Raw genomic sequence first — 26,366 nt, 5'->3', positions numbered from 1 at the left:
GGCAGCAGAGACAAGTCTGAAGCTCATGATGTTAATCCCCCCCAGCAGGCTGTGAGGGGCCTCTCTTCAGGTTGTATAAATAGTCTTCAGGCCCGCAGGAGCCATGCAGAAGCATGCGGGCAATCCAATGCCAAGGCGTTTTCAGTCGCAGCTCCACATCTTCCCTCACCTCCTCATGGAGCAGGAAGGTGGAAACAGGAGAACCTGTGCGAATGAGAGGACAGGTGTGGGGGAGAAATGCCCCATTCCACACCTTCAGGGGTTGTTTTCTAATCAGATCAGCAGATCCAGACACTAAAATGCTCCTGTCCAATGTTTTGGGTCGGAAACCACCGGGTGAACACTAGATGGCAGCATGTTGTTCGTGATGCAGACATGAAGGTGCACCTTCAAGAAGTCAAGTCAAATGGAGTCTCAGTTAAAGGAGATTAGTGTCCAAAGGAGGAAAAAACAACACATGAAAAGATCGCTTAAAAGCTTTTGAGTTGTTCAATCATTACTGCTGAAGGTTTATGGCTGTCCTTCATGAATCAAAACATCCAGTTTGCTATTATTCCCACTGAAGACTTTATATAACATTGTGTGGTACACAACAAACATGTAAACGATGAGCAAAAACAGGAACAAAAGAAAACTTTGAACGCAAAAATGCAGAGTAAAATAAAAAAAATAGACTTCAAGCCGAATAAAAGATTAAAAAAAATAAACTATTACTAAAACAATTTAAAAAGCAGAATCAAGAAAACCCTTGAAACTTAGATGTTTTCTCAGATTTTAGTTTGATGAAAGGGTTATTAAATCTCAAAAACTCTGTTTGGAACCATGTTTCTACAAGCATTTACAGAGGCTGATTTCTGGGGGTGGAACCAATCACATTTTTTGTGGCTTGAGCCTCCATTAAATAACCCAAAAAATCATGTGAAACAGCCAAGAAATACAGTTGTATTTGTCCCCCAACTGACTGGGAAACGTGTTCTTTATCGGATCTGGCCACAGATGGAGTTTGTGGGATGCCTGGTCCATTCTTTGAGGCCAAGGCAGGAATCAATCTCCACCTTACAGTTTTTGGAACTTCTGCATGGAGTGGATCCCATAACTCCTGTCTTCCAGGCAGAAAACTGACCTTTGGCTGGTCAAATGTGATCATGGTTGTTATTGAGGTCATTATCAGGGTTTGTGATGTCACCGTACACCAGTTTAAACAGCAAAGAAAAAATGAAAATGTTGGGACTACTGAGTAGTTCATTCATTGATCTTGAAAAAGTATAGTTTTCCAGGCAAGAATCAAGTATTTTTTTCTAGCCTCTAAAGAGCATTCACATGGTGGGCAGCTTTGATGCCTTTTCCAGATGAGGGGGTGCACCGCTTCACCTCCTCAGACTCTGATGCTTTGGAGCATGCCAGCTTTTTGCACTGGGATGAGGCATTCCTGGTGGTGTGGTGCTGGGCGTGTCCTTCTGCGGTCGACCACAGTTTGTCTGAGCCAGAGAGTCTCATGGTGCTGACTGGCTGGAATGCTTTGCTTCCTCACGCATGCTCGCTGTTTACTTACATTCTGTTTATAGTGATGCATTTCTCATTCTACACTGTACCTCCTGGTGGAAATGTGAGCATTTTCAGTGGGAGGTCAGTTGCTTCAGAGACCTGATTTTAGGTTCAGATTAACACATGGATTGAAGGAAAAGTAAATGTTCTTGGTTTGTTCCAGACCGTACTGAGTTTCTAAACCCCTGTCTGTGTGAGGTCTTACTCTGCATGGTGTTCGTGATCAGACAGAAAAGATCTCCAAATGTAGCATGCTATACTTATTCTGAGGTCCCAACTGCTGCTTCCAAACTTATTATACACAATAAGTACTCTAAGGTTTACTGGATGACATTTCATAAAATTATCCTAAACGTAATTTGGTTTCAGTGTCAGCAGGGTTTGGTAGAGCGACTGTTACTAGGCAACACAAAACAGCTGTTTCATGAAATCATCGGGGGGGGGGGGGGGGGGCAATAAATCTGTTTGTGACGCCATTAATCACATCATCAGCTTGTAAAGATCCATCCGTATTCTCACATCATTTTCACATCTCCATTGGCTGCAGCCGTCTGTCACGGAACCAACAAACAGGACGGGAATTCTGGACATTTTGTGAAGCTGAGAGGCTTTTCATCAGGGGGAAGGCTGCACTCGGCCAGTCCAGCCATCTTTGAGTAATTCAGAATGACTGGAGAAATCTCTGTGCGAACAGGACGAAGACCTTGATGGTTGATTGTATTCTTCAGGCCTTGAGGTGATACTGCACACAAAAAGGCTTCCAAAGGTTTTAGAGCAGCATCTGCTCCCCTTTAGATGACGCCTGGTAAAGGAACATTGATGTTTCAGCAGGACTTTGGCCCCAGAGACAGAACTTTTCAGGCATTTGGCAATTAGGAGTGTGTTAAAAACCATCACTAAGTCTTCTGTGTCCTCAGTGCAGAGTTTTTTACATAACAGTGGAACTGCTGCACATGTGTAGGTGCAGATTTATCTGAGATTAAAAGTGACAAACAAGTTCATGCAGTTCAATCTGATGTTGGATGGTTAAAAAGCTGAAACTGTAAGAGAAATAAATGATCTACATGTAGCTGGTTGCATTCCTTATAGATCCTGATAGACTAGAGCAGAAACATTTTAAGGCAGCACAGACGTTTGCCCAGAAACCTGAACTAACCTTCAAAATAAAAGCTGCAACTGAACAACTGCAAGAGCAAATTCTCCCACAGAAAATGTCACAATCCTTCCTCTGCCGGAGGTTAAAGACGCTCCTCTTCACACACTCATTAAACAGACTTTATATGAGGTCATGCCAGGTGACTCACTACTAACTCATGACATAGCAGCACTGCAATGCTACTTTTGAGACTGTTCCTGGTTGGTCATAATTTTAAATTAGATCTCTGCAGGGGGGATAAAAAAGAGAAGCTCTTTATTTCTGCCTTCATAAAAAGTTTTAAGCATGATCTCATTTCATATTTAAGATCTCATAAACCAAACAGCTGGGAGTGGCTGTGAAGCTGCACATGAACCCTGGCTTAAAGTGGATGTAGACTGAACGTTACAACAGCATTCCTTCAACCCTCAGAGAGGGATTGAACACGAGTGGGACGACATGGAAAGTTGTCGAGGTGATGTTAGGCGGTCGGTTTGACGCATGACGTGGTTGTTGTCCTGCTGCTAACTGAACAGGGCCTTTTCACATGTTCAAGGTGTGTTTACATTTGAGCTCATCCATTTACAGCCAGCCATCAACAGACAACACAACTGTGACACAATCTGTGATGGATTCACCTTCACCTGTGTGCATGTCACGTAGAAATCCGCTTTAACAAATTCAGATGGACTCATGTTGTGGTATTCTCCACCGCCATGCTAACACGCCATGTTGACGAATGAAGCTGTCAAACTCTCTGCTTTGGTCTGAAGGGTGAAGTCTCACCCAACAAAGTGAGACTTTTCCCTCCCCTCCTGTCCGTGGGATATTGTCCCGTAGAGTTGTGCAGCGCATTGCATTGTTTCTCTGACAGAAAAATGAGGAGAAAAGTGAATTAGTTTGCATAACATATAGCTGGGCGAATGGCGTGTGACGTCACCCACAGAAAATGCCTCGCTTCCCGCTGCATCCAAAGTCAATCCAGTCGCCGTTTTTCCGTGTGAAGAATATGTCTTTTGCCATGTTGGAACCACACGTCCACAGTAAACCGTGATTGGCCCATGTCAGTCTGAGTCTACATTTCTATGGCAACCACTGTGTGGGTTATGACTTTTCCCTAACAAAGAGAAGAACCACACAGGAGAGGAGAATTTCTGTTAGACTTCTGCAGAAGGAGAATCAGTCTGTCACAGCGCTAAGCTGTCACTGTGGAGTCCTGCCTTCCCAGTGTATCCAGTCTGGTTTTATTGGTGGCTGGGGTTGATAACATGAAAGTGGCTCATTCAATCAAGCAGTACAGGAACATAATATCTTGTCTAGTTGGCACCAAGCACATCAGTGTTTTCTTACTGAAAGATAGAACTGAGACACAATCATATTATGGTGATATTAGCGTCTAAGCAAATGATGACCACGTAACCCCAACATCCCTCCTTTTTTACCTTTCAAACACGTCATAAGTAAACACAGATAGATGGAAGTTACATACATGAAGCATGGTCATGTAATCATAAGAACAATATAATTTCACCACTTGCTTTTGACATTTTCAGTGAAAGATTCATACGAAGCCTTTGAAGTAGGAGTATTCACATGGGGAGGGGTCCTCTTTAGCTTGTTGGACAAGCTGGTAACGGATGAAAGACTGTGTGGTGGCTTTGTGATAATGGACATGACAAGGCAGAGCACTAACCCTAACCCTCCAATCAGGAGTCAGCTTGTTGGAAAGCCACATCCCTTCCACTGAAAGAGAATCTGTCAATCAGATTTGAACAAGGCCATCTACCTTTATTTAGGCATCTGATTGGCCATTTTATAACTTGGATATTATGTGCTACAGCAAAAATATCATGAAAAAAATAGGATTAGCAAGAAAAGCATAATAAAAGTTATGATATATTATGATATATTATTCAGACTAACATAATAACTGAGTAATAGCTGACTATTTCTCAGTAGAAGACATGGGAATTTGGGCTTCTTGGGTAGTGGGTACTTTCTGTTTGGGCCGCGAGGGGGGAGGGGTTGTTCAGCCCAGTTCATATTTTACAATGGTCAATGGCTGGAATCCAAATACAAAAGAGTGAAGCTGAAGAGCTTGAACACCAGGATTCAAGTAAATGTGGAAGAAAAGAAAGTATCAATTCATGTCAAGACGAGGAAAATCTGCCATCATCTGCCACATCCCAGCCTTGAGGTGAAACTATCAGAATTTCCCCAAACATTTCAAAGTAATACATTAATTCTGGACTAAAATAAATAAAAATAATCATTTTTAAGAAGGAAAATGGGTATACATGAGAGCCCGTAGAAATGGTTAACCTTTCGGCACATTCCTTTAGGGAGAGATTTGGCAGAGATTTTTATGCCGGATGTCCTTCCTGACACAACGCTGTATTTAATCCAGGCTGGGGACCGGCACAGGGAGACCATGACTTGGGCCCCCTTGTGGATGCATAATTAGGAAGTAGCATGAAGGTTTTATAGTAGAATAGAATAAAACTTTACCTGAGATGACTCCAAAAGTAAAGTACAAGGACTTGCATGAACAACAAGTCTGCCAATTCAGACATAGAAAAATAATTGTGCATTAAGAGGAATTGAAATTTTTAAAAACCTCCAAAAAACGTATGTAATCTTAAAACAAATGATCTGTTGTTTTTATATCAATATCACAAACAGCTCAGTTGTTTTCCAGCCTCATTCTGTCTTTTCAGTGCGGCTTCACATCTGATCTGAAGTGAAAAACACGACCTAACATATAGAAAAGGAGGACATGGAATATAAATGACTAAAATGTAAAATAATAATAATAAGCTTTACATTATTAATATGTCATGTATGGGGTGTCGTTTGTAAAGAAGCAGAGTAGAATACTAACAGCAAAATTGTTAGTTATTTTGTCTGTTTTAGAAGAAGAAAAAAAGGTTTCATTATTCAGATGCATATTTTCACCTTTCAATTAATCTATTAATAAATGTTACATTTACTAAATGTAACATTAAAAGCTTAATATGTAAGGGTTAATGGTGGACGAAGTATGCATTATCACTTTTTAACGCACGTCGTGGAAGCCTGAACCGTCCGACACGACGCGCCGCACCACATAAAAAATAGTCCGCGTCGTGCCGCACCACTGCTGAGTCAAGATCCGGCGACATAAAGCGATATACATATATATATATATATATATATATATATATATATATATATATATATGCTGATCTTTCCGATGGGTTGAATAAAGCATCAGTTCAGAGAGAAAGAAAGTTCACCTCTTACCGCTTGTTTTTGTCCAGATGATGAAGCTAAATCTAGTTTTAAAGAAGCTGGCGCAGTGATACAAAACATTTAAGCTAGGTGACCGGAGCTTCTTTGTTCACCGTGCGGTCATCCCGTGGTATGTCACTTTTTAATGCACACCCGGCAGCCAATCAGAATCGAGTATTCACCCGGACCATGGTATAAATTATTAGCATACGATGAGTAAACTAAAGGAACAGTCAACCCGACTTCTGTCAGGAATATCTGTCAGGAAACACAATCTCTGGTGTGGCAGAGCTTGTAGCCTGCACTTAAATTAAGCAGGAAATGTGCAAAATAATGATTCTGAGAATACAAACGATTAAAATTATTAGAAACAAACGTACAAATTGCATTTATAGAACAAGTTAGTAGATACATATTTATTTATTATCAGTAGACTTTACATCTCATGTCGGCAGGTGAGGCAGACGACAGGTGAAGCACCGTCTGTCACCTGCCTCTCCCCAGACCGTACCTCCCTGCTTGAAACGTGTTTCAACCAGGAACAAAAAGCTCCAGAACCGATCCCGAATCCACCCAAATTATGTCCATCCACCTAAAGCAATTTCAGACTGCATATTCAGAATAAAAAACACCTTATTGACCTCAAAACTGCCCAGTCAGGCAATGCTGCTTCTGCTCTGGACATGCTGTAAACTGGAATATACCATTGTTGGTAAAGGACAGGGTAGGATCAATTGATCAATCTTATGTCAGTTCAGTGATTTGGGGTGTTTTTTCATGACAGAGGATAAATAAGGTTGGACGTAAAATTCAGTTCAGACATTTTTACGAAGTGTTCAGCCCGGGGCCTTGAAAGAGTTGGGGGCGATCGCCTACCTTTGCCTAATGGTAAATCTGCCCCCGATCATGGATCATCTGAACAGCTGAACTTCCGTTTCCTGCTCTCAGGCTCTGGTCTCCGTCTGTGCGGCCTGTTCCAGCTCTGCAGCAGGACCGCGTGGTTCAGCACTGCGTGGAATTCTTCTCCTGGCCTGTCAGATGACTCACCCTCATGCTGAAAAAGGCAATCAGATTGGGATTACAGTAATCCGTCTTCTGATGAAACGTTTCAGGCTGATGTTTTCAGAATCGCTGTGCGGCTGCCAAAGACTTTGTTTGAAGTGGAGCTCGATTCGTTTATGTTCGTCTGACATTATCGGGAATTCAGTGTGTGCTGCTGTCTGAGAGTCAGTATTAAAATACCAGTAGGCTCTGTTGGTTCTTCAAACCATTCAAATCAGATGTGCAAAAAACTCTGCAAGGATGCATTTTACAAGCAGACAGGGGTCATGATTGGCTCTTAAAAGAAGCAGAAGTCTTCCTTCCCGTGAGCACGTGACAGAATAACAGCTGTGCCACTGTTAAAGGTTCTGGAGCTAAAGAAGAGCCCCTTTATGCCTCCTTCATCCCTCCAAACACATCTTTCCTTTGCTTATGTTTTAAAAAAGTGAAACACATTCCCATCATTGTGGGAGTGACAGTGGAAGATTGTGCTTTGAAGAACGAGAGGAAGATGTTTGACATTGATCAGAGCTCAGATTTGCGTGAAGAAGCACAGTGAGAGGAGGACAGGTTGCAAAGTTCACGTCCCGACTGCAGCAATGTCAGCCTGTATCCTCTTTTGGCGTTTATCTTCTAAAGTAGCATTTTGTTGGCTGGAGATTTATTGCAGTTTTGCGTCTGTTTCAGATTTCTGCTCACAGGGTCACTCTGTGTTCAGCCCTGAGTGAACTGTCTTATCAGTCCTCCACCCCCAAAGATGTCAGAATAAAAATGAATGCGTTTAAGAACCCAGAGTATTCCCTTACACAGTTGTCTAGCTTTTGGAAACACAGAAGTAAAGGTGGTGTAACTTTCAGTGAAACCGAGGCAGAAAAGGCAGGAGCTCTCTGGTATGGCAGCTGGATAAAGAACACCAGAGTTTAATGAAACTTTCGGGAAATAAAAGCCCTGCAGAGACGAGCAATCAAAAAACAGCAATCTATAAACGTGGCAGATGTTGGGCTTGAAGGAAAGATGGGATCAGGGCAGGAAAAATGAGCCGATTCTGGCTGTGATCAATGAAAGCCCAGCAGTGTTTACACAGAGACAAATGTAAAGCAGGTGTGTGTATTTATAGAGCACCAGTTTACACCAAAAGTAATTTCCAGGCATTATACAAAGAAAGCAAACAAGTTGTGCTTGTTCAATAAAAAAAAAGAATCATTTGAATTCTCCTGCATCCACAAAAAGCAACAGGGAAGATTAATGAGTGGCTTCAATGAAGAGAAGCTCCTGCAGAACCAGACTATGGGAAAATAGTTTTTCCCATTTGATTGAGACTGAAGAGCAGAGACGTAAACACCAACGAGTTGGTGATTACACAAAAACTACGCATATTTAGGTGCTTATTCAACATATGACTGCCCCCCCCCCCCCCCCCCCCCCCCCTCACACACACACACACCCTGGACCTGCTCCTTACAAAGGGGGTTATCATTTGCAATGTCAGTGTGATTGATGTTGCCCGGCCTGATCATTTCTGTGTATTCTTTGACCTGTCCGTTGCTCCCAGACCACCACCTGGTCCAGCAGTTGTCTGAAGGAGACACATAAATGACAACAATAGGGCAGAGATTGCAGAAATGATCAACTCTGAAAGCGTGCTAATGTTGATGAATTAGTGAACTTTTTTACTTCTAGCATTTTGAATGTTCTGGATGCCATTGCCCCTATGAAGATTAAAATCAGAAAAGGTAGACAGAAAGCTCCCTGGATGAACGATGATTTGGTCAGGTCACAGAAAAGGCAGTGTCGCAGAGCTGAGCGGTAGTGGCGCAAGTCAAAACTCCAGGTTCATCATGAAATGTATAAGGGGGGGTTGTACAGCCACAACCAAATCTTATGCAGACAAGGGAAAGGTACTTTTCTGAAATCATTGGAGGTTGCAGTGGCAACTCTCGTGTCTTTTTTGCAACAGTAAACAAATGAACAAACCCTCCAGCTCAGCTGTCAGTGGAGCTGGTTTGTACATCTAAATGTAATGAGTTTGCTGTATTTTTCAATGACAAGGTTCAGGGCATTAAAGAAGCCATAAACTCCACAACACAAATAACTACACAAATAACACAAATAACAGCCATCTAGTCACTCTAAGCTGACTAAATTTCAATCTTGATGTCACAGTATTGAACAATTAAAGGCCCATGTCAAAATTGCCATTTTTAGGAAAAGTCCTTGAAAAAGTTGTTTACCAACAGCTCACTGACTTTCTCTTAATAAACACTTCATTTGATGTTTTCCAGTCAGGTTTTAGACCCCATCATAGCACAGATCTTGCAAGATCTGAGAGCTGCCTTTGATACTGTTGATCATAGGATCCTTTTACACAGACTCCAAGACTGGGTTGGCATTGCTGGCTTTGCCGTATGTTGGTTGAAGTCCTATCTGGAAGACAGGAAATATTTTGTTGAAACTGGGAGTTGTGTCTCAGACTACACGGCCTTGACCTGTGGTGTGCCTCAGGGATCGATCCTGGGACCCCAGGGAAAACATCAGCCTCTACATGCTGCCATTAGGTCAGTTAATACGCAGTAATAACATATCTTATCACAACTATGCATACGATACTCAGATCTATGTGTCACTGACAGCAGGTGAATACGGGCCTGTGGATTCACTCAGTTGTTGCATCCAACAGATCAGTGCTTGGATGCAAAACAACTTTCTCCAGCTAAACTCAGACAAGACTGAAGTCATCGTCTTTGGTCCACAGAAACAAAGAGAAAGTGTCAGGAGTTATCTTCACTCTCTGTCTCTTAAACCCTCAAATCAAGTCAGAAATCTAGGGGTAATCATGGACTCTGACCTGAACTTTAACAGCCATATCAAGTCAGTAACATCAGCAGCATTTTACAATCTAAAATCCATTGCCAAAATAAAAAACATGGTGTCAAAGCCACACCTGGAGACACTTATTCATGCATTTGTCTCCAGTAGGTTAGACTACTGTAACGGCCTGCTCACTGGCCTCCCCAACGAACTGTAAAACAGCTTCGGTACATCCAGAATGCTGCTGCTCAAGTCCTGACTAGGAAGTACAGGAAGTACCATCACATCAGTCCTGTGCTCAGGTCTCTGCACTGGCTCCCTGTAGCTCAAAGAATAGACTTTAAAGCAGCTCTGCTTGTTTCCAACTCTCCGTGGCCTTGCACCAAAGTACATCTCTGACATGTTAGTATGAACCATCTGGGCCTCTGAGGACCTCAGGGACCGGCCTCCTGTGGGGGCCCAGAGTCAGGACTAAACAAGGGGAATCAGCGTTTCAGTCTTAAGCAGCTAAAAGCTGGAACAGTCTCCCTGAGGTTGTGAGACAGGCCTCTACTGTGCTGAGGTTCAAATCCAGACTCAAAACATTCCTGTTCAGCCGTGTATTTGACTGAAGGGTCCTTATTCACACAGGTGTTCATTTTCCTTTCTCTCTCCTTTCTTTTAAAGTCAATTCTATAATGATTGTGTATGTTTTTAACCCTTTTGCTATCCTATGACCCCCCCTTCCATTAACGTGTTCTCCCTACCACGACAAAGGTGGATAAAGGTGGAAAGATTTCATGTAATCCATGGACACCAGTGAAGATCACAAATCATTGAAGAAAAAAGGTTCAGAGCACTGTCTAGTGGGTCTAGATGACCCAACTCCCAACGCTAAAGTGCCTAGGATAGCACAAGGGTTAAACATTGCACTGTAATGCTTTGTGATTTTAATGCATTTTTCTGTTTTGTTTTGAACTACTTGCTGTGCGAATTGTGCTATACAAATAAATTTGCCTTGCCTTGCTTGGAAATGGGCACTAAAGACCTAAAACAACAGAACTAAAGGCTCAGCTGTGTGTTTCCTACACCTGTCTTAACAACCAATTGTCAAAAACAAGAACATTTTAAATCTGAGATGTCAGTGAGAACCACTGATACCAGGATCAGGGCTGGTCAGATTGTTAGAATCAGAACAAAACCATTTTTTAGAAGTATCTCTTTCAAATTTTGATTCTTCGATTGTCTCACAATAATAAAGTGGTGGAGAAGATGAGTCAGATGTTTCCACAGAACTGTTAAGGGAGGTTCAGCATTGCAATAACTGGATCTGTTTTGTTTTAGAAAATCATGAAACTTTGGGTCTAAAGTGAAGTGAGTCCTCATCTGAAATGACTCAGATGATTAAGAAATAGTTTTGTCATTCTGAGAATCATGAACTCCCTTCTTTTCTGAATTTGTTGTAAATACATAAAGAAAAAGACTGTGCAGAAATCAGGCTTCACTTGTCAGACCACTTCCTGTTAGTGTCGACTTTGTGCTGCTGCTTAAATGTTTGGAATAATTCATCTGATGTGGCTGCTATGTTTAAGTTTCAGGCTCTTCTGAATGCTGCTTTTGTTGGTTTCCAGGCAGGATTTATATGACAGTTGTAGGTTTATATTGTCCACACAATGTGACATCATTAGAGGGCATGGCCTCTGTTTTTGTGGGTGTCAGCTGGTCTCCTTGGAGAAAAACAGGAGTTGTCATAGCAGTGCATCCTGTGATCTGACCCATACAGGACCTTACCAAACATTCCTGGCTTTGGGATTTAACATTCATGTTTGGCTGTTTATTATGGGGACGGAAAATCATTTTACGTTTTGGAATGTTGTAAATTTTGCTACGTTTTGAGCGACTCTGAACAGATTATTGACAGTTGGCTCTGCACAGAGAGAAACCAAAGACTGCAAAGTTGTACAAAGTATGTTCATCCCATTTCACTGACACAAGAGGTTTTAGAATAAACAGAATAAAACATAACAATGGGGATTAGAGCAAAATCTCTTAATGATCAAATGATTTTTTTGACTGATTACAAGAGAAACTCTGGGCCTACTAAGTAGCGTAGTGGTTTGCACTCTCACCTCACAATGAGACAACGAGAAGGGCCTTTTTTTAAAATCCCAGCTGGGTCTATTCTGTGTGGAGTTTGTATGTACCGGTATGTATGCACAACTTGAAATCACACCAGTTTAAATGGCTCCTACGCATACAAATCTTTAAAAAGTACACACCAATCGCCTGATAAACACAGAAAAAATCTTGAGTTTGAGTTATAGGAACTGGACTCAAAAATGTCTTCATCTGAAATGTTTTGCTGCTCATCCAAGTGTCTTCATCAGTCTGAATTGTACAGGATTCAGCTCACATTTCTAGAGACACCTAGCCAAACATTTCAAAGGAAGACATTTTAAGTCCATTCGCTGTGACTCCACCTCAAGACTTTGCCACCAAGACGAATGAGAACCTTCACTGACACACAGATCAGAAAAAACACCACTTGCACTTGTAACTGATCTGTGTATAAATGTGGTTTTGTCTGTGCCATAAAATGCCATAAAAACAGTTAACACAGTCATACCAAATTCACCTGCATTTACGTACACAGTGGCTCAGTTTGCTGGGTGTAAGGCTGGTGTGCAAAAACTGGGGTTCACTTCCCAGGGGGCACAATGACCTTCATCCGGTGTGGGGCAAGACCCTCCATGCTACTGCATAACTATGTAGCCACAAGAGGGGCCAAGTCTGGGTCCCCCTGTGCCGGTCCCCAGTCCAGATAAAATACAGGGTTGTGTCAGGAAGGGCGTCTGACATTACCTGAAGGGATATGCCGAAAAGGGTGAAAAACTATTAACTAGAAAAGTTGCATTTCCTGCTGAAATACATTTGATTGCAGTAATTGCTGAAGATGGTTGCTTTTAATTGCTTAATTGCATAACTTTTAGCAGAAGAAGATGAAGTTTATTGAAAGAAAAAAGGTTGAATAAATTGCTGATACTTTTCATAAAGTTAGCATATTATTAAATTATGAAATAAATCAGTTAAAATTAAAAAACCTCAGTAGCTGCCCAATCAGCTAAGTGAGCTACCAGAATATAAATATTTAATTGTTCCATAACCAATTAGCAATAAAATGTAAATGATTGTTCAAATTAGCATCTAATGCTAGCATGATGGTAATATAAAGGTTTGATGCTGATCTAGTTAAAAATACTGATACAAACTGAATTTATCCTAAACACGATTAATGAAGTGAAAGTGTTTGGGATTTACAGCAAACAGTGAATAATAAAGCATGCATGTGTCATTTAAAGGAGCTAATGTCTTCTGGAAGCTTATAAAATGTGTGTGTATGCGTTTGTGTGCATGTGTGCGTGTGTGTGGGTGTGTGTGTGTGAAGGAGAGTGCCCCTCACCATGGTAACGGGTTCAAAGTCCAAGCAGAAGGGTCAGCAGCACTGCTATGTCATCTCCTCAGTGACACACAATGCAATCTCAGTTTGACACATTTTACCCGGGACAAATTGATGCTGTGTCTAAACTATAAGTCAGATCAAAATAATTCTTTCATCTTTGAAAATCTCGTAAAACAGAGGAATGCATTGATATAAATTTATTTGTCTCAAATGTAAAAGTGTTTATGTGAATTCAATCAGAAGTGTCATAAAACAGTTAATCTTCTGAGCTAAGAAACCCATGTATTTCTATGGGGCAGCTCTTCTCGCCACTCCTTCCAAACAAATGGTCATATCTTCATGCCTCTTTCACTTATTAAAAATGCTAATGGCGTATACTTCTAAAGTGCTTTTCTACCTTCTTTGAAGGCCCACAGTGCTTTACAGTCACAGGCCCATTCACCCAGTCACACACTGGTGAATGCCGAACACTGGCGCCAACCGTCCACCAGTGGGAAGGTGGGGTTCAGTGCAAGGCGGGAATCAAACCCGCAATATTATGATTGGAGGTCAACCGCCCAGGCCCTGCACCACACCCATGGTGATAAACCCTTGTAGGAATCATAAGGCTTTGGGCTACAATTTGTGAAAGTTGCATGTCTTTAGGTTCTAGTGTGTTCTCACAATCACACGTTGAAAACATGACTGGCTGTAAGAAGCAGCTGAAAGATTAAATATATGGGAAAATTAAGGGATCCTAGTGTCAGTCTAGGGGCAGTAGAAGCAAAAGCGTTTGCCCCAGAGGTTTGAGGGTCACTTTTTTTTCAATCTAGAGGAATTTTCCTGTGTTTTGCTGAAAAATTGTGTCACTGTGACAAACAGTGGTAGAGTTAAATAGCAGTTTGTTCTGCAATTTTCTACACACTCTAGTGCTCTTGCTCTGTTAAAATCGGATGGGGGTCAAAAATTGCCTAATTTCAAAGAGCTGTAGTTCAAAAACTACGCAAATATCCAAAAGAAAAGTAATACCTGTATGGCCCAATCCCTCCACTACATTTTGAAGTTTGAATGGTTTCTCTAGGAGGAGATACGTCTAAAAAACAGTGAAGTAAAAGCAGACTTCCCATTGACTTCCATTAAATTTGAAATTTAAACTACTTCAATCATTTTAATAACTATAAATATTTGCAAAATTATTCAAAGATAGCTGGAAACATACACAAAATACATGTTTGAACTTTTTGAAGAGCATAAAGCATGCAGACGTTTACCGAAAGTTTGAAGTTGCAGAAGAGCCTTCCCCATGTATTTCTATGGCAAAAGTTGCAGCAACTTTGGTGAATTGCAGAAGAACTTCAAGTTGCAGAAGAGAGCAATGATGTCCTTAACTTGCAAAAACATTTTGATACTTGAATGGCAGAAATTGGATGAAGTATGCAGAACGTACGCACGAACAAAAACAAATGAAAAAACCCTGAGTGTTTGTTTTAGTTACAAGGGAAAGACCTTGAAGTTTGCTATAAACTCAAACCTCGTAAAGATTTCATGGGTAAAAGTTTGATGAAGTTCTTCCAGTTTTCATGCATTTATTCAGAATGAGAAGAAAACAGCTTTGTTTTTGAAGAATTACAGAAACAAGAAATACCAAAAGTATGTCTCTTGGAGAAAGTAAATGTTCTGATCCCACTGAGTGAAGGACTGACAGGAGGACCTCAGGAGGGTGAAGGTTTTTCAGCACAAAGATGTGTGAAGCAGCATCGTCTCATTAATTAAACGATGCCTTCATGTCAAGCTTTGTTATGATGGTGCCAAAGACTGAGACCAGCCTCCAGAACCTCCACATGTCTGGTGCTGATGTGAACAGACTACTCTGACTGGGTTTGAAGATAATTTTGGATGTTTCAGAGGTTTGGTGGGTTGTGTTTCAGACTTTTACTGTTCCCCACTTGCATGTTAACAAAGCAGCTCTACTGTCATGTTGCAGCTTTATTGATGCTTTAACAAGTTGTTCCATGTTCTGTAGTTAATGGAAACATGCAGGCAAAGGAAAACTCTGGCTCCTATTAGCTCTGGATCAGTCATTGAAGGGACGTTTACAGCTTTTGATGTCGCTATTGCAACAAATGAGAGCAAGATCCCTCACAAACCAGAAGTATTCAACTAAAGGGACCACAGGTATATGGTGTGTACATCTGTGGACCATGTCTGTAGAGTCTGCTCCATACAGTCAGGACAGGATGATGGGCACAACAGCAGACCCTGTTATTGGCGAGAACTGCAAAACCCCTCACCTGCCGCGTCCTGGTGGAGGCATGCAGCATGTTTTCCAGCTGAAAAGTTTGAACCAGTAAAGGGCTTTTTTTCTTTTTCAAACACTTGAGATCACACAGTAATCACAGCCACGTGTCTGCTTCTTGCCAGGTACCACCAACACAGAGTTCTCCATTTAGACCTTCAGCAGCTTATTTTTACCCATTCCAAACCAGGCCTGCCTACTTCTGGCATCTGTTTGACTCTGGACTCTGTGCTTAAACCCTTTTTTCAAACAAGCCATTGTATTGAATGTGGCACTGTCATCTTTTATAAACCACCTTTTCTCCAGTAGTCACAGACCAGAGCCCTGCAGGTTTCCATGACGACAGGGTTGACTGGCTGAAGCCCAGTTTGCTGTGGTGCTTTTGATGGTCAGCAGACTGTGGCCAGAACCTGTGGAGCCACTTTTGTTGTTTTGTTTTGGAGAAAGAGTGCATGAATGAAACCTCAGAAAAGCAGCAAAAACATCTGAAAGGTCCCTCTGGAAAAGGGGCCTCGTCTTCCAGTGTTTGAACAATTTCCCCTCCATCCCTGTCATCTCATTTGGTTGTGCAGAAAAGAAACACAGCAGACAGTTTAACCAACCACTGGAATTTTATGAATGAACTGGACGCGGGCAGCAACAAAGTTTTGTCTCAAATGTGTTGTTGTGGCTGGTCTGTGTGGAACTTGGCAGCTCCGTACGCCCCCCACCCCCGAATTCCTACTGAATTCCCACCCTAATCCTGAAGTACTAAAAAACTATATGGTGCGTGACTATGGAGTGCCCTGGATTTTAAAAGCTGTCTGGACACCATGTTCACTACTTTTTATTTTATTTTTAAAAGGGAAATATGATGTCACAGATTTCACAAAGTAAAAAATCTAGTCTAATCTAATCAATATGGGCATTTTACATCAACTATTTGTGAATCCACTGTGTTGGGGTGATGAAAATGTTGGTTGTACATTAAAAGAATTTTTTTTTTTGGCAAAAACTGTTCAAACGCAGTGCATTGTGGGCCATATTCACCAATCTAGTGAACAGTGATGCACACTGGTTTTTCGCAGAGACTTCTAGGAAACTATTAGGGCACTGGATTTTGGAATTGTAGATTCGGACATCACTACAAATTAGCAGATGCACTATAGTGCACTATATAGTGAGTAGTGAAGGAATTCAGACGTAGCCCAACTGACATTTGGATTTGGTTTATTTCCAGCAATCAAAACAAAGGATTACTAAAAAATACAAAAAAAGAAACATGATTAATCACGACTTAATGGGAAAAAGTTCAAAGTAAAAGAAGAAAAACTTGGATTTATATTCTTCCTTTACACGTGTAAATTATGTTACTATAATCACCCTTAATCATAGGTAGACATATTTGTATTTGTACACACAGAACATACAGTGACTCCATCAAAAAAGTTGATTTAATTGATTAAAAGGGAGCGGGAGGAAGCTCTTTTATATAATCCCATCCAATGAGTTATATTGCTAGAGATGCAGCCCTAGCCTGTTTCCATTGTCCAAGATACGTAAAGAGCGACGCCATATCGGAGAGATCTGTCAACAATGAGACACGACTTATCAGATACATTAAAATAAACATAATGTCATGGTGCCTCGGTCAGACTCCTCCCCCTCCAGCTTGGCTCCACTCTGTTCCTGATTACCCTCCAGCTGCCGTCACTCCACTCATCATCCTCTGCTGTTTAAAAGGAGATCCAACGCCACTAATCAACGCCACATCGATACCCATTACGGATTCCTCCCCACGAGTGACGTCAGTGTGGACCCCTCTCTCTGCCGTTTTGGAAAGAATCGGTGAATTGCCGCGCTCGTACCTCCAGCCGTGCCACAGCCGTTTGCCCATCTGGATCACCTCTCGCCTGCTCAAAGTTCCAACCCTGGGAAAAACAATAAACAACTCTTACCTGCCACTCGCCTGTGCTCTTTCTGGGTTCCAGCGTCTGGGTCCGCCTCGCATTGAAATCATGACAGAACGATGTGGCCCAACTCCGGACCCAGCTGACCCAGAAGGACTCCGCTTCGCCGTCAGTCAGCAAGGTATCGCGCTGGGGCGTCAAGCCGACGCGCTTAATCAAATATCATCCGCCCAGCAGGAACTGTTTCGTCGTCTGGATGGTTTAACCCAATCCTTAATTGATTTATCCGGTCGAATTACTAGCCCTGCCGCTACAACCACTCCACCGACCCCTAACAACATCATCACTTCCGCTTCATCTCCTAGCCCGGAAAACTTCCGTCTCCAACCAGAACCATTCTTCGGAGACGTTGATGCATGCGGTGGTTTCCTACTTCAGTGTCGTCTATTATTCCAACAAGCTCCAAGGTACTACCAGTCCGACCACTCTGATTGTTAATTCTCTTCGTGACAAAGCTTTACAGTGGGCTCAGGCCTTCTTAACGGCTAATCCCATAGCTCACCTGATTTACGAGTAATTCATTCAGGAGTTTCAGTTAGTGTTCAATCAGCCTAAGAAACAGGAGGAGGCTACCCGCAAGCTGCTCAACCTAAAACAACGTAACTGATCAGTCAGTGACCACGTCATAGACTTCCGAATCCTGGCGGTGGAAGCGGGATGGGCCGATCCTGCATTACGAGGCGTGTTTTATCAATCCCTGAACGACAGCATCAAAGATCATCTATGCACGCAACCTGAGACTCATACCTTCGAGGAACTTGTCAACGCTGCTCTGCGCTCGGACACACGTCTGAAAGAGCGTCATCAGGAAAGGGCTTCTCACCCCCGCAAAAGCCCCCTGCGGCCGACCCAAGGTACTGCACAACACTCTTCACCTCAGCTCGCGCTCGAACATCCCAGCGGTCCTCCTGAGGAACCCATGCAGATGGGACACTCCAAGCTCCTCCCCGAGGAGCGTCAGAGACGCCGGGCCGAGGGTGCGTGCTTTTATTGTGGTAAACCTGGACATTTAGTCAATCAATGCTCCGCAAGTTTAAACTTTACAGCCCCCCGCTAGAAGACAGGCCGCGGGTGGGTGAACAGAACCTTGCTTCAAAGAACTTTCTCTACGTTCCTGTCAAGTTATGTCACACTTCTAAGATTATTGAATCCCTGGCTCTCATTGACTCTGGTGCCGAGCAGAGTCTCATCGATTTAAGTCTTGTTTCACGTCTCTCTCTACCCACAGAGAAACTTCAAATCCCCGTCAAAGCTGCTGGTTTAGGTGGTCAGCACCTGTCTGACATTACGCACTGCACCGAGCCTGTTCTCCTAGTCACTTCTGTCAACCATCGTGAGTTCACCCGGTTTTTTGTTACCCACTCTCCTCAGAACCTGGTTGTGCTTGGGTTTTCATGGTTACGGCGTCATAATCCTCAGTTTGACTGGGTAAATCTTAGGCTCACTGATTGGAGCCAGTTTTGTCTCGCCAACTGTCTGCGTTCAGCTGTTCCTTCTGTGGACGTCTCCCCAGTTATAGCTTGTGAGGATATTGATCTTTCTAACGTTCCTGATTGTTACCATGATTTACGTACAGTTTTTAGTAAGTCTAAAGCCAGTTCACTTCCCCCCCACCGGCCGTACGATTGTCCTATTAAGTTAATGGAAGGAGCTCGCCTTCCTAAGGGCCGGCTATTTAACCTCTCTGGGCCTGAAAAGGTCGCCATGGAGAAGTATATCCAGGAGGCTCTCTCCTCTGGGCACATTCGTCCCTCATCATCTCCCGCCGGTGCCGGGTTTTTCTTTGTCCAGAAAAAAGATAAATCTCTGAGACCATGTATTGATTACAGAGAACTCAATCAAATAACTATTAAAGATAAATACTCACTACCTCTCATTAGCTCCGTTTTCGACTCCATTCAGGAGGCCCGCATCTTTTCAAAACTGGACTTACGTAACGCTTACCACCTGGTTCGGATTAAGGAGGGGGACGAGTGGAAAACTGCGTTTAAGACACCCCTAGGACATTTTGAATATCTTGTCATGCCCTTTGGCCTTACGATTGCCCCAGCTGTTTTTCAGCGACTAGTGAATGATGTTCTCCGTGACTTTATCAACCGTTTCGTGTTCGTCTATTTAGACGACATCCTTATTTACTCCAAGGATCCCAGTCAGCACTCAGATCACGTTCGGGAGGTTCTACAAAGGCTTTCTGAAAATCAATTATTGGTTAAAGCCGAGAAATGCCAGTTTCACACAACCGTCATTCCATTTCTGGGTTATATTTTCAAGGCTAGTAGCATTCACCCTGATCCTGTTAAAATCGAAGCAGTTTCCCAGTGGCAGCCTCCCACCACACGCAGAAAGCTTCAACAATTTCTCGGGTTCGCTAATTTTTACCGCCGTTTCATTAGGAACTATAGCAGCATCGCCGCCCCTCTCACTCAGCTCACTTCCACCACCAGAACCTTCCAATGGAATCCCGCGGCCCAGAACTCTTTCGACACCCTCAAAAGACTCTTTGTTTCTGCTCCCATATTAATCCAGCCTGATCCTTCCAGACAGTTCGTTGTGGAGGAGAGGACCGGCAAACTAAAACCTTGTGCGTACTTCTCCAAGAAACTTTCCCCCGCAGAAAAAAACTACGACGTGGGAAATCGGGAAATACTCGCCATCAAACTCCCCTTGGAGGAGTGGCGGCACTGGCTGGAGGGAGCGGCTCAACCATTCATTGTCTGGACTGACCACAAAAGCCTTGCTTACCTCCGTTCCGCCAAGAGACTGAACTCTCGTCAGGCCCATTGGTGTCTGTTTTTTGACCGATTTAATTTCTCAATTTCCTACAGGCCAGGCAGCCGCAACATAAAAGCTGACGCCCTCTCGCAAGTACTGCTCTTCCGAGGATCCGGACACCTCCACCACCAACATCATCCCATCCACCTGCATAATTGGGGCGCTCACCTGGGACATCAAGACCAAAGTTATTCAGGCACAAGGTGAGGAGACCGACCATCCTGATCCTCCTGACGGCACCCTGTATGTTCCTCGCTCTCTTAGGTCAGAGGCTATTACCTGGGCCCATGCTTCTCGCATCGCCTGCCGTGGTGGGGTAGCCAGAACACTCCATCTCCTCCGTCGACGCTTCTTTTGGCCCTCCATGTCCAAAGACGTCAAGGAGTACGTGGCCGCTTGTTCCACCTGCGCCCGCTCTAAGTCCTCCATCAGGTCTACTCCATCCATTATCCACTCCTAGTCGTCCTTGGTCCCATATTGCAGTCGATTTCGTCACCGGTCTCCCCATCTCTCAGGGTAACTCTGTAATCCTCACAGTTATAGATAGATTTTCCAAGTTCGTGCATTTCATTCCCCTTCCTCAGTTACCCTCGGCCTCTGAAACCGCCGACGCTCTGGTCCACCACGTCTTTCGATACCATGGCCTACCATCTGACATTGTCTCGGACCGCGGACCCCAATTTGTGTCCCAAATTTGGAGGGCTTTCTGCACCGCCTTGGGTGCTACCATCAGTCTCACATCTGGATATCACCCCCAATCTAACGGGCAGGCCGAGCGCGCTAATCAGGAGCTGGAGACCTCCCTTCGCTGCCTCGCTGACCAAAATTCCACGGACTGGTCCAGGTACTTAGTCTGGGCGGAGTATGCTCATAACACTCACCCTTCCTTCGCCACAGGTTTGTCTCCGTTCGAGGCCACCCTCGGGTACCCACCACCACTGTTTCCCTCGCAAGAACTGGATGTGGCTGTGCCCTCGGTTCAGGACCATCTCAAGAGGTGCCAAACCATCTGGCATCAAACCAGGGCCTCTCTCCTCCGCACGAAGCAGAGTACCTGCCGTTCGGCCAATCGTCACAGGGTGGTGGGCCCGACTTACCAGCCAGGTCAGAGGGTTTGCTTGTCCTCACGGAACATACCTATCCATGCCACTTCTCGCAAGCTCGCACCCCGTTATATTGGTCCCTACACCATCGAGAAGGTCATCAATCCTTCCTGTGTTCGTCTACGGCTACCTGCGGCTCTCAAGATCCACCCTTCATTTCACGTGTCACAGATTAAGCCGGTTCAGGACAGCGAGCTTTGCCCGCCTTCCGCATCCCCGCCGCCCACCCGGCTCATTGATGGTGCGCCTGCCTTCACGGTCAGTCGCATTCTGGATGTCTGGTCGTGGCCATCAATTCCTGGTGGATTGGGAGGGTTACGGTCCGGAGGAACGCTCCTGGAATCTATCATTCCCTCATCGATGACTTTTATCGGGCCGACCCGGATCGGCGTCCGGGACCGCCTGGAGGCGGTCGTTGAGGGGGGGGTACTGTCATGGTGCCTCGGTCAGAATCCTCCCCCTCCAGCTTGGCTCCACTCTGTTCCTGATTACCCTCCAGCTGCCGTCACTCCACTCATCATCCTCTGCTGTTTAAAAGGAGATCCAACGCCACTAATCAACGGCACATCGTTACCCATTACGGATTCCTCCCCACGAGTGACGTCAGTGTGGACCCCTCTATCTGCCGTTTTGGAAAGAATCGGTGAATCGCCGTGTTTGTTCCCTCCAGTCGTGCCACAGCCGTTTGCCCATCTGGATCACCTCTCGCCTGCTCAAAGTTCCATCCCTGGGAAAAACAATAAACAACTCTTACCTGCCACTCACCTGTGCTCTTTCTGGGTTCCAGCGTCTGGGTCCGCCTCGCATTGAAATCATGACACATAAAATGCTTTGGTCCAAGCTTAAAAAGAAAAAACTCTGATCATGACAAAAATAAGACCCAGGTTGTGGTATTAATGTTTTTGGACAAGATGACAACAGATGGACAACATTCTAAACTTCTCTATGAATAAAAACGTTATTAAGTAGGAAATGCAATGCATACCTGATGAATGGTTGTGAGTTTATTCAAACCTACACACAGACTAAAGGCCTGTACGTACCAGGACGAATATTCGCCAGGAGTTATTCACCAGCGTTTTTCGCCACGTTTGTGGTGTTCACACCCAGGCGATTTTTCGCTGATGATGAGTCGAGCGAACATGCAATTTCATTCCCTGACATTAGATGGCGCTTAACGTAAAACAGAAATACTCCTGTACACAAGGTGGCGCTGCGCAACTTTACGCTTCTTAAAGTCGCTTTTCACTCAGAAGAAGAGAGCAAGTATTTACGCGCTTGTCAGAATCATACAAAGAAAACATGAATATGAGCAACTGGTGCTTGGTTCGGGGATATTTTAGAATGTCCGTCATTATTTCTTCGCGGCTGTGTAGACGCTACTTGGCGTCTATCTTCTTCGCTGGTATATGTGCTCGGAAAGGCAGTTTTGTGTTTGAGCGCCCCCAAGTTGTGTTTTACTGTAACTTCAGAAGCTCCAGACACGTGTGCAAAAGCGCCATTCTCATTGGTCGTATAATTTTCGACGCGAAGCGTCAAACCAAAAAGACGAACCCGAGGCGTTTTTTAAAAAGTGACGCTTTTTTTGCGTCGGTGTGCACACTCACATTGGTGCCCTTTGTTTAGTCACGAGGCGTTAAACGTCGGTGAATATCGCGGGCCAAATTCGTCCCGGTTTGTACGGGCCTTAAGATTGACAGAAATTCCTCTGTCCGTGTTTCAAAACGGGTCAGCTGTAGATTTGACATCGCTGCAGACTACCTGCGCCCGTTGCATATGGGTTGGGGGGGACCAGTGGGAGGGAACTGGGAACTGGCACCGGTCAGGGGGCCCAAAAGAGAGAGGGCACAATAAGCAGTGCAGTCCACGGCCCGGTGCAGCGAGGTACCGTTCTCCTTAACACTTGTGCTATCTTAGATGACCCCACCCTTACATTGACGTGTTTTCCCTACCATGAAAAAGGTGGATAAAGGTGGAAAGATTTCATGTAATCCATGGACACCAGTGAAGATCACAAATCGTTGAAGAAAAAAGGTTCAGAGCACTGTCTAGTGGGTCTAGATGACCCAACTCCCAATGGTAAAGTGCCTAGGATAGCACCAGGGGTTAAAGCACGGAGCGGCTGGGGCTTATCGAGCCGCAGCAACAGGTGCTGTGCCAAGATATTATTCCCCTGGCAGAGTTTGTTTTCTCAGTCTCTGGCATCGTTTATTTGTTTCGTGGCCAGGGGCGGCGCAAGGAGCTAGCTAGGGGTTGCTATAGCAACTGCAAGATTTGGCAAAGCAACCTCTTAGCAACTTAGCATAAAAGCCCAACTCTAATGCTTTATTTAAAAAAATGTACACATTTTTATTGCATGTCAGCCTTTTCCATTTAACATTTAATGTATTTCATGTTTGTCTCGTTTATTTTGTGTTAAAATGTGACATGAAACCGCACTGAAAAGACGGCCAGTGAGGAATGCAGTAGCACTGTCTCAGAGAGGGTGCTCGTGTTGTTCATCACTTGCTACTAATAAAGTTTATTTATTGAGAGCCAGTAAGTTATTTTTTTGCTTTGACTGACTGTAAAAATGGTGGATGTAATATACTAAAACAAGTGTTCCAACACTTAGGGGCTTCAAGAACAATATCATAAAATAATTTTAAATTGAATTTGAACTTTTATTTCAAATTTGATGTAGACATTAGGAGGGGGACAAGAGAAAATGGGAATTTAAGGGGGAACTCCAGACTGATTTGTTATTTTCAAAACTATTTTCAAGCATTTCTTTTCTTAGATTCTGTAGATTTGTTCTTAAGACGTGTAAGTTTAGTTGGAAACTATTTTTTACCATTTTGTTTGTGGATAATTTAAAATATGATGGGTGGTACACAGTGGTGGACTTAGCAGTTTGGGGGCCCCAGGCCAACATAACATGGGGCCCTCTGTATTAATTTTATAAAAAATAATCCTTACCTATTTTTATTTATTTAAAAAATTCACAAAAAGTATTTACCGGTACTGGTCTACTTTGAGACAACATCAGTGTCAATATACTTTTTTACTTTGAAAAACATTACATTTATTAAATGCCTTTAATTTTTTAATCTCTCATTTCCTAGAGGGAACAAATGAAGATTCGAAACGTGTTTCAACCAGGAACAAAAAGCTCCAGAACTGATCCCAAACCCACCCAAATTATGTCCATCCACCTAAAGCAATTTTGGGCTGCAAATTCAGAATAAAAAACGCCCTACTGACCTTGAAATTGGCCAGTCTGGCAATTTCAATGTTCACTATTGAGAGTAAACTCATTCAAAAACCTGAAATGTTTTCCATAAGTTCTCCTTTATTAGCTGACGGTAATAATTTTGTGAAAAGTCACGTTCTAGTTTTTCGAGCTCTGTTTATGTAATTATAGCACAGCAGTAAACATGTATCTCGACTTCTCCAATGTGTTGTCCAACTTTGTGTGCGCAACAAGTTAGTATAGCATCTCTTGCCAATATAACTTTAAAGTACAAATAGCCACAGCTCTTATTTACCAACAAACAATACGATCAAACAAGAGACTTTTGAATGGCGTAATAAATCTGTAGTGAAACGTTGTTTGCTATTTCCACACGAGCAAACAAACAGAAAGTGTAACTAGAATTTTAGACTAGCAGGTCTGACCTAAACCTGCTGAAAGTTTGTTGGCAGGAATAAAAAGTGAAACAAAAACTGGACCTGGCTTCACCAGTTCCATCAGGATCGGTCCACATGAACCTGGTAACCCTTTATTATAAGCTTATAAACTATTTATAAGACATTGACAAGCACAAGTAATGTTTTAGAAAGCTGCTTATAAGTGCATTAATTAGCATTTGTAAATGTCTTACAACTGACTTACAAGTTTAAATAAGCTGTTTATAAATACATTGAAATATTCCTTAATAAACTACTTATAAGACATTAACAAGCATGAGTAATGTGGTATTAAGCTGCTTATAAAGACATTTATTAGAATTTTATTAATACCATTTACAAGCTATTTATAAATTTGCTTGTATGGGATTAATAAATATATTAACTGTGTTCTTATTAACAGTTTATTAAGTGTTTTGCAGCCCCCCAAAGCATGACCAAATAGGGGGTTTACAAGCCCTTTATAAATTGCTTACAGAATTTACCATTGATGCTAATAAGAAAATGATATACTTCCAGCTACAACAAAATTAAGTCAATTCAGTGGCCATTTTTCCGCAATATGTCCGTTGCTATGTTGGAACCAGACGTCCTCAGTAAGCCGTGATCAGTCCAAGCCAGTTTGAATCATCGTTTCTTCTCAGTCCAGTTCTCTTATACAGTCAGTGGATGGGAGACACATAAAACATCTCCCACAGTATAAATGCCATAAGCAACAGAAAAAAGGTATTTGAAACCAGAATATACATTCATTTTTGTTAATGTGTCCAGCCCCCAAGCAGTGTGAGGTGAATTGTGTTTGGTCCAACTACTTCTCTTCTCAAACAAGCTTCAATCTGGCACCGTCTGGTTTGCTGCTTTTTTTGTTTTTCTATCATTTCTGAGCTTTTTTGTAAACATGATTGTTTCCTTGCATTCTTATTTCTGCTTAAATCCAGCACACTTCCCAGTAGATCTGAAAGGAAAAGTCTCAGTATCTAGTAAATATTTTGACATTTCATCAAACTCACCGATCAGATCAGTCTCTGAAGAAGTGAGACCACAATGAAGGATCAGAGCAGCATGATAGGTTCAGGACATCAAAAGCTGTTATTGCCATTCTTTGAGTGCAAACATGTTGATTGGCAGGTCAGTATCTGCAGTAGTTGTGTGAAAGATGTGAGTAAATCCTTTTAATGATGCAGTTTTTTTCCTTTTCTGAGCCTTTCTGGGTTTGTTACTAGTTTTAGACAGCATTCATGGGAAAGGAAAGCCTGAAAAGCTGGCGGTCTGGTGCATGCATGAATTAGGAGAAAAATGAAGTGGATGTGGCTTCCTCTACGGTTTGGGCAGCTCCAGCTGACCTCCATTGTAGTTTGTA

General features: G+C 43.0%; 1 protein-coding gene and 1 long non-coding RNA gene across 8 annotated transcripts in view; one reads left to right on the top strand and one right to left on the bottom strand.

The window, feature by feature from the left end:
* The window catches only part of palld (palladin, cytoskeletal associated protein), a 69,670-nt gene that overhangs the window by 5,204 nt on the left and 38,100 nt on the right, over positions 1-26,366 (top strand). For 3 of the 7 annotated variants that reach the window (XM_078945437.1, XM_023953891.2, XM_078945436.1), the window contains exon 4: positions 20,288-20,437. The exons of the other annotated variants lie outside the window; for them this stretch is intronic. In XM_078945437.1, the coding sequence (XP_078801563.1) occupies positions 20,288-20,437 (150 nt within the window). The remainder of the gene's footprint in view (positions 1-20,287; positions 20,438-26,366) is intronic. 7 annotated transcript variants of the gene reach the window in all.
* LOC144991815 (uncharacterized) lies at positions 554-6,962 on the bottom strand. Its single transcript, XR_013655438.1, has 3 exons — positions 6,827-6,962; positions 3,625-3,797; positions 554-3,547 (listed from the first exon to the last, which is right to left on the bottom strand). It is a non-coding gene; the product is annotated as an uncharacterized LOC144991815 (long non-coding RNA).

The sequence above is a fragment of the Oryzias latipes genome, chromosome 4 (genome assembly GCF_053564925.1).
Source record: "Oryzias latipes strain Hd-rR chromosome 4, Olatipes_Hd-rR_3.1".
Lineage (NCBI taxonomy): Eukaryota > Metazoa > Chordata > Actinopteri > Beloniformes > Adrianichthyidae > Oryzias > Oryzias latipes.
The sequence above is the reverse complement of the archived record's forward strand: the minus strand, read 5'-3'. Positions and strand labels throughout refer to the sequence as shown.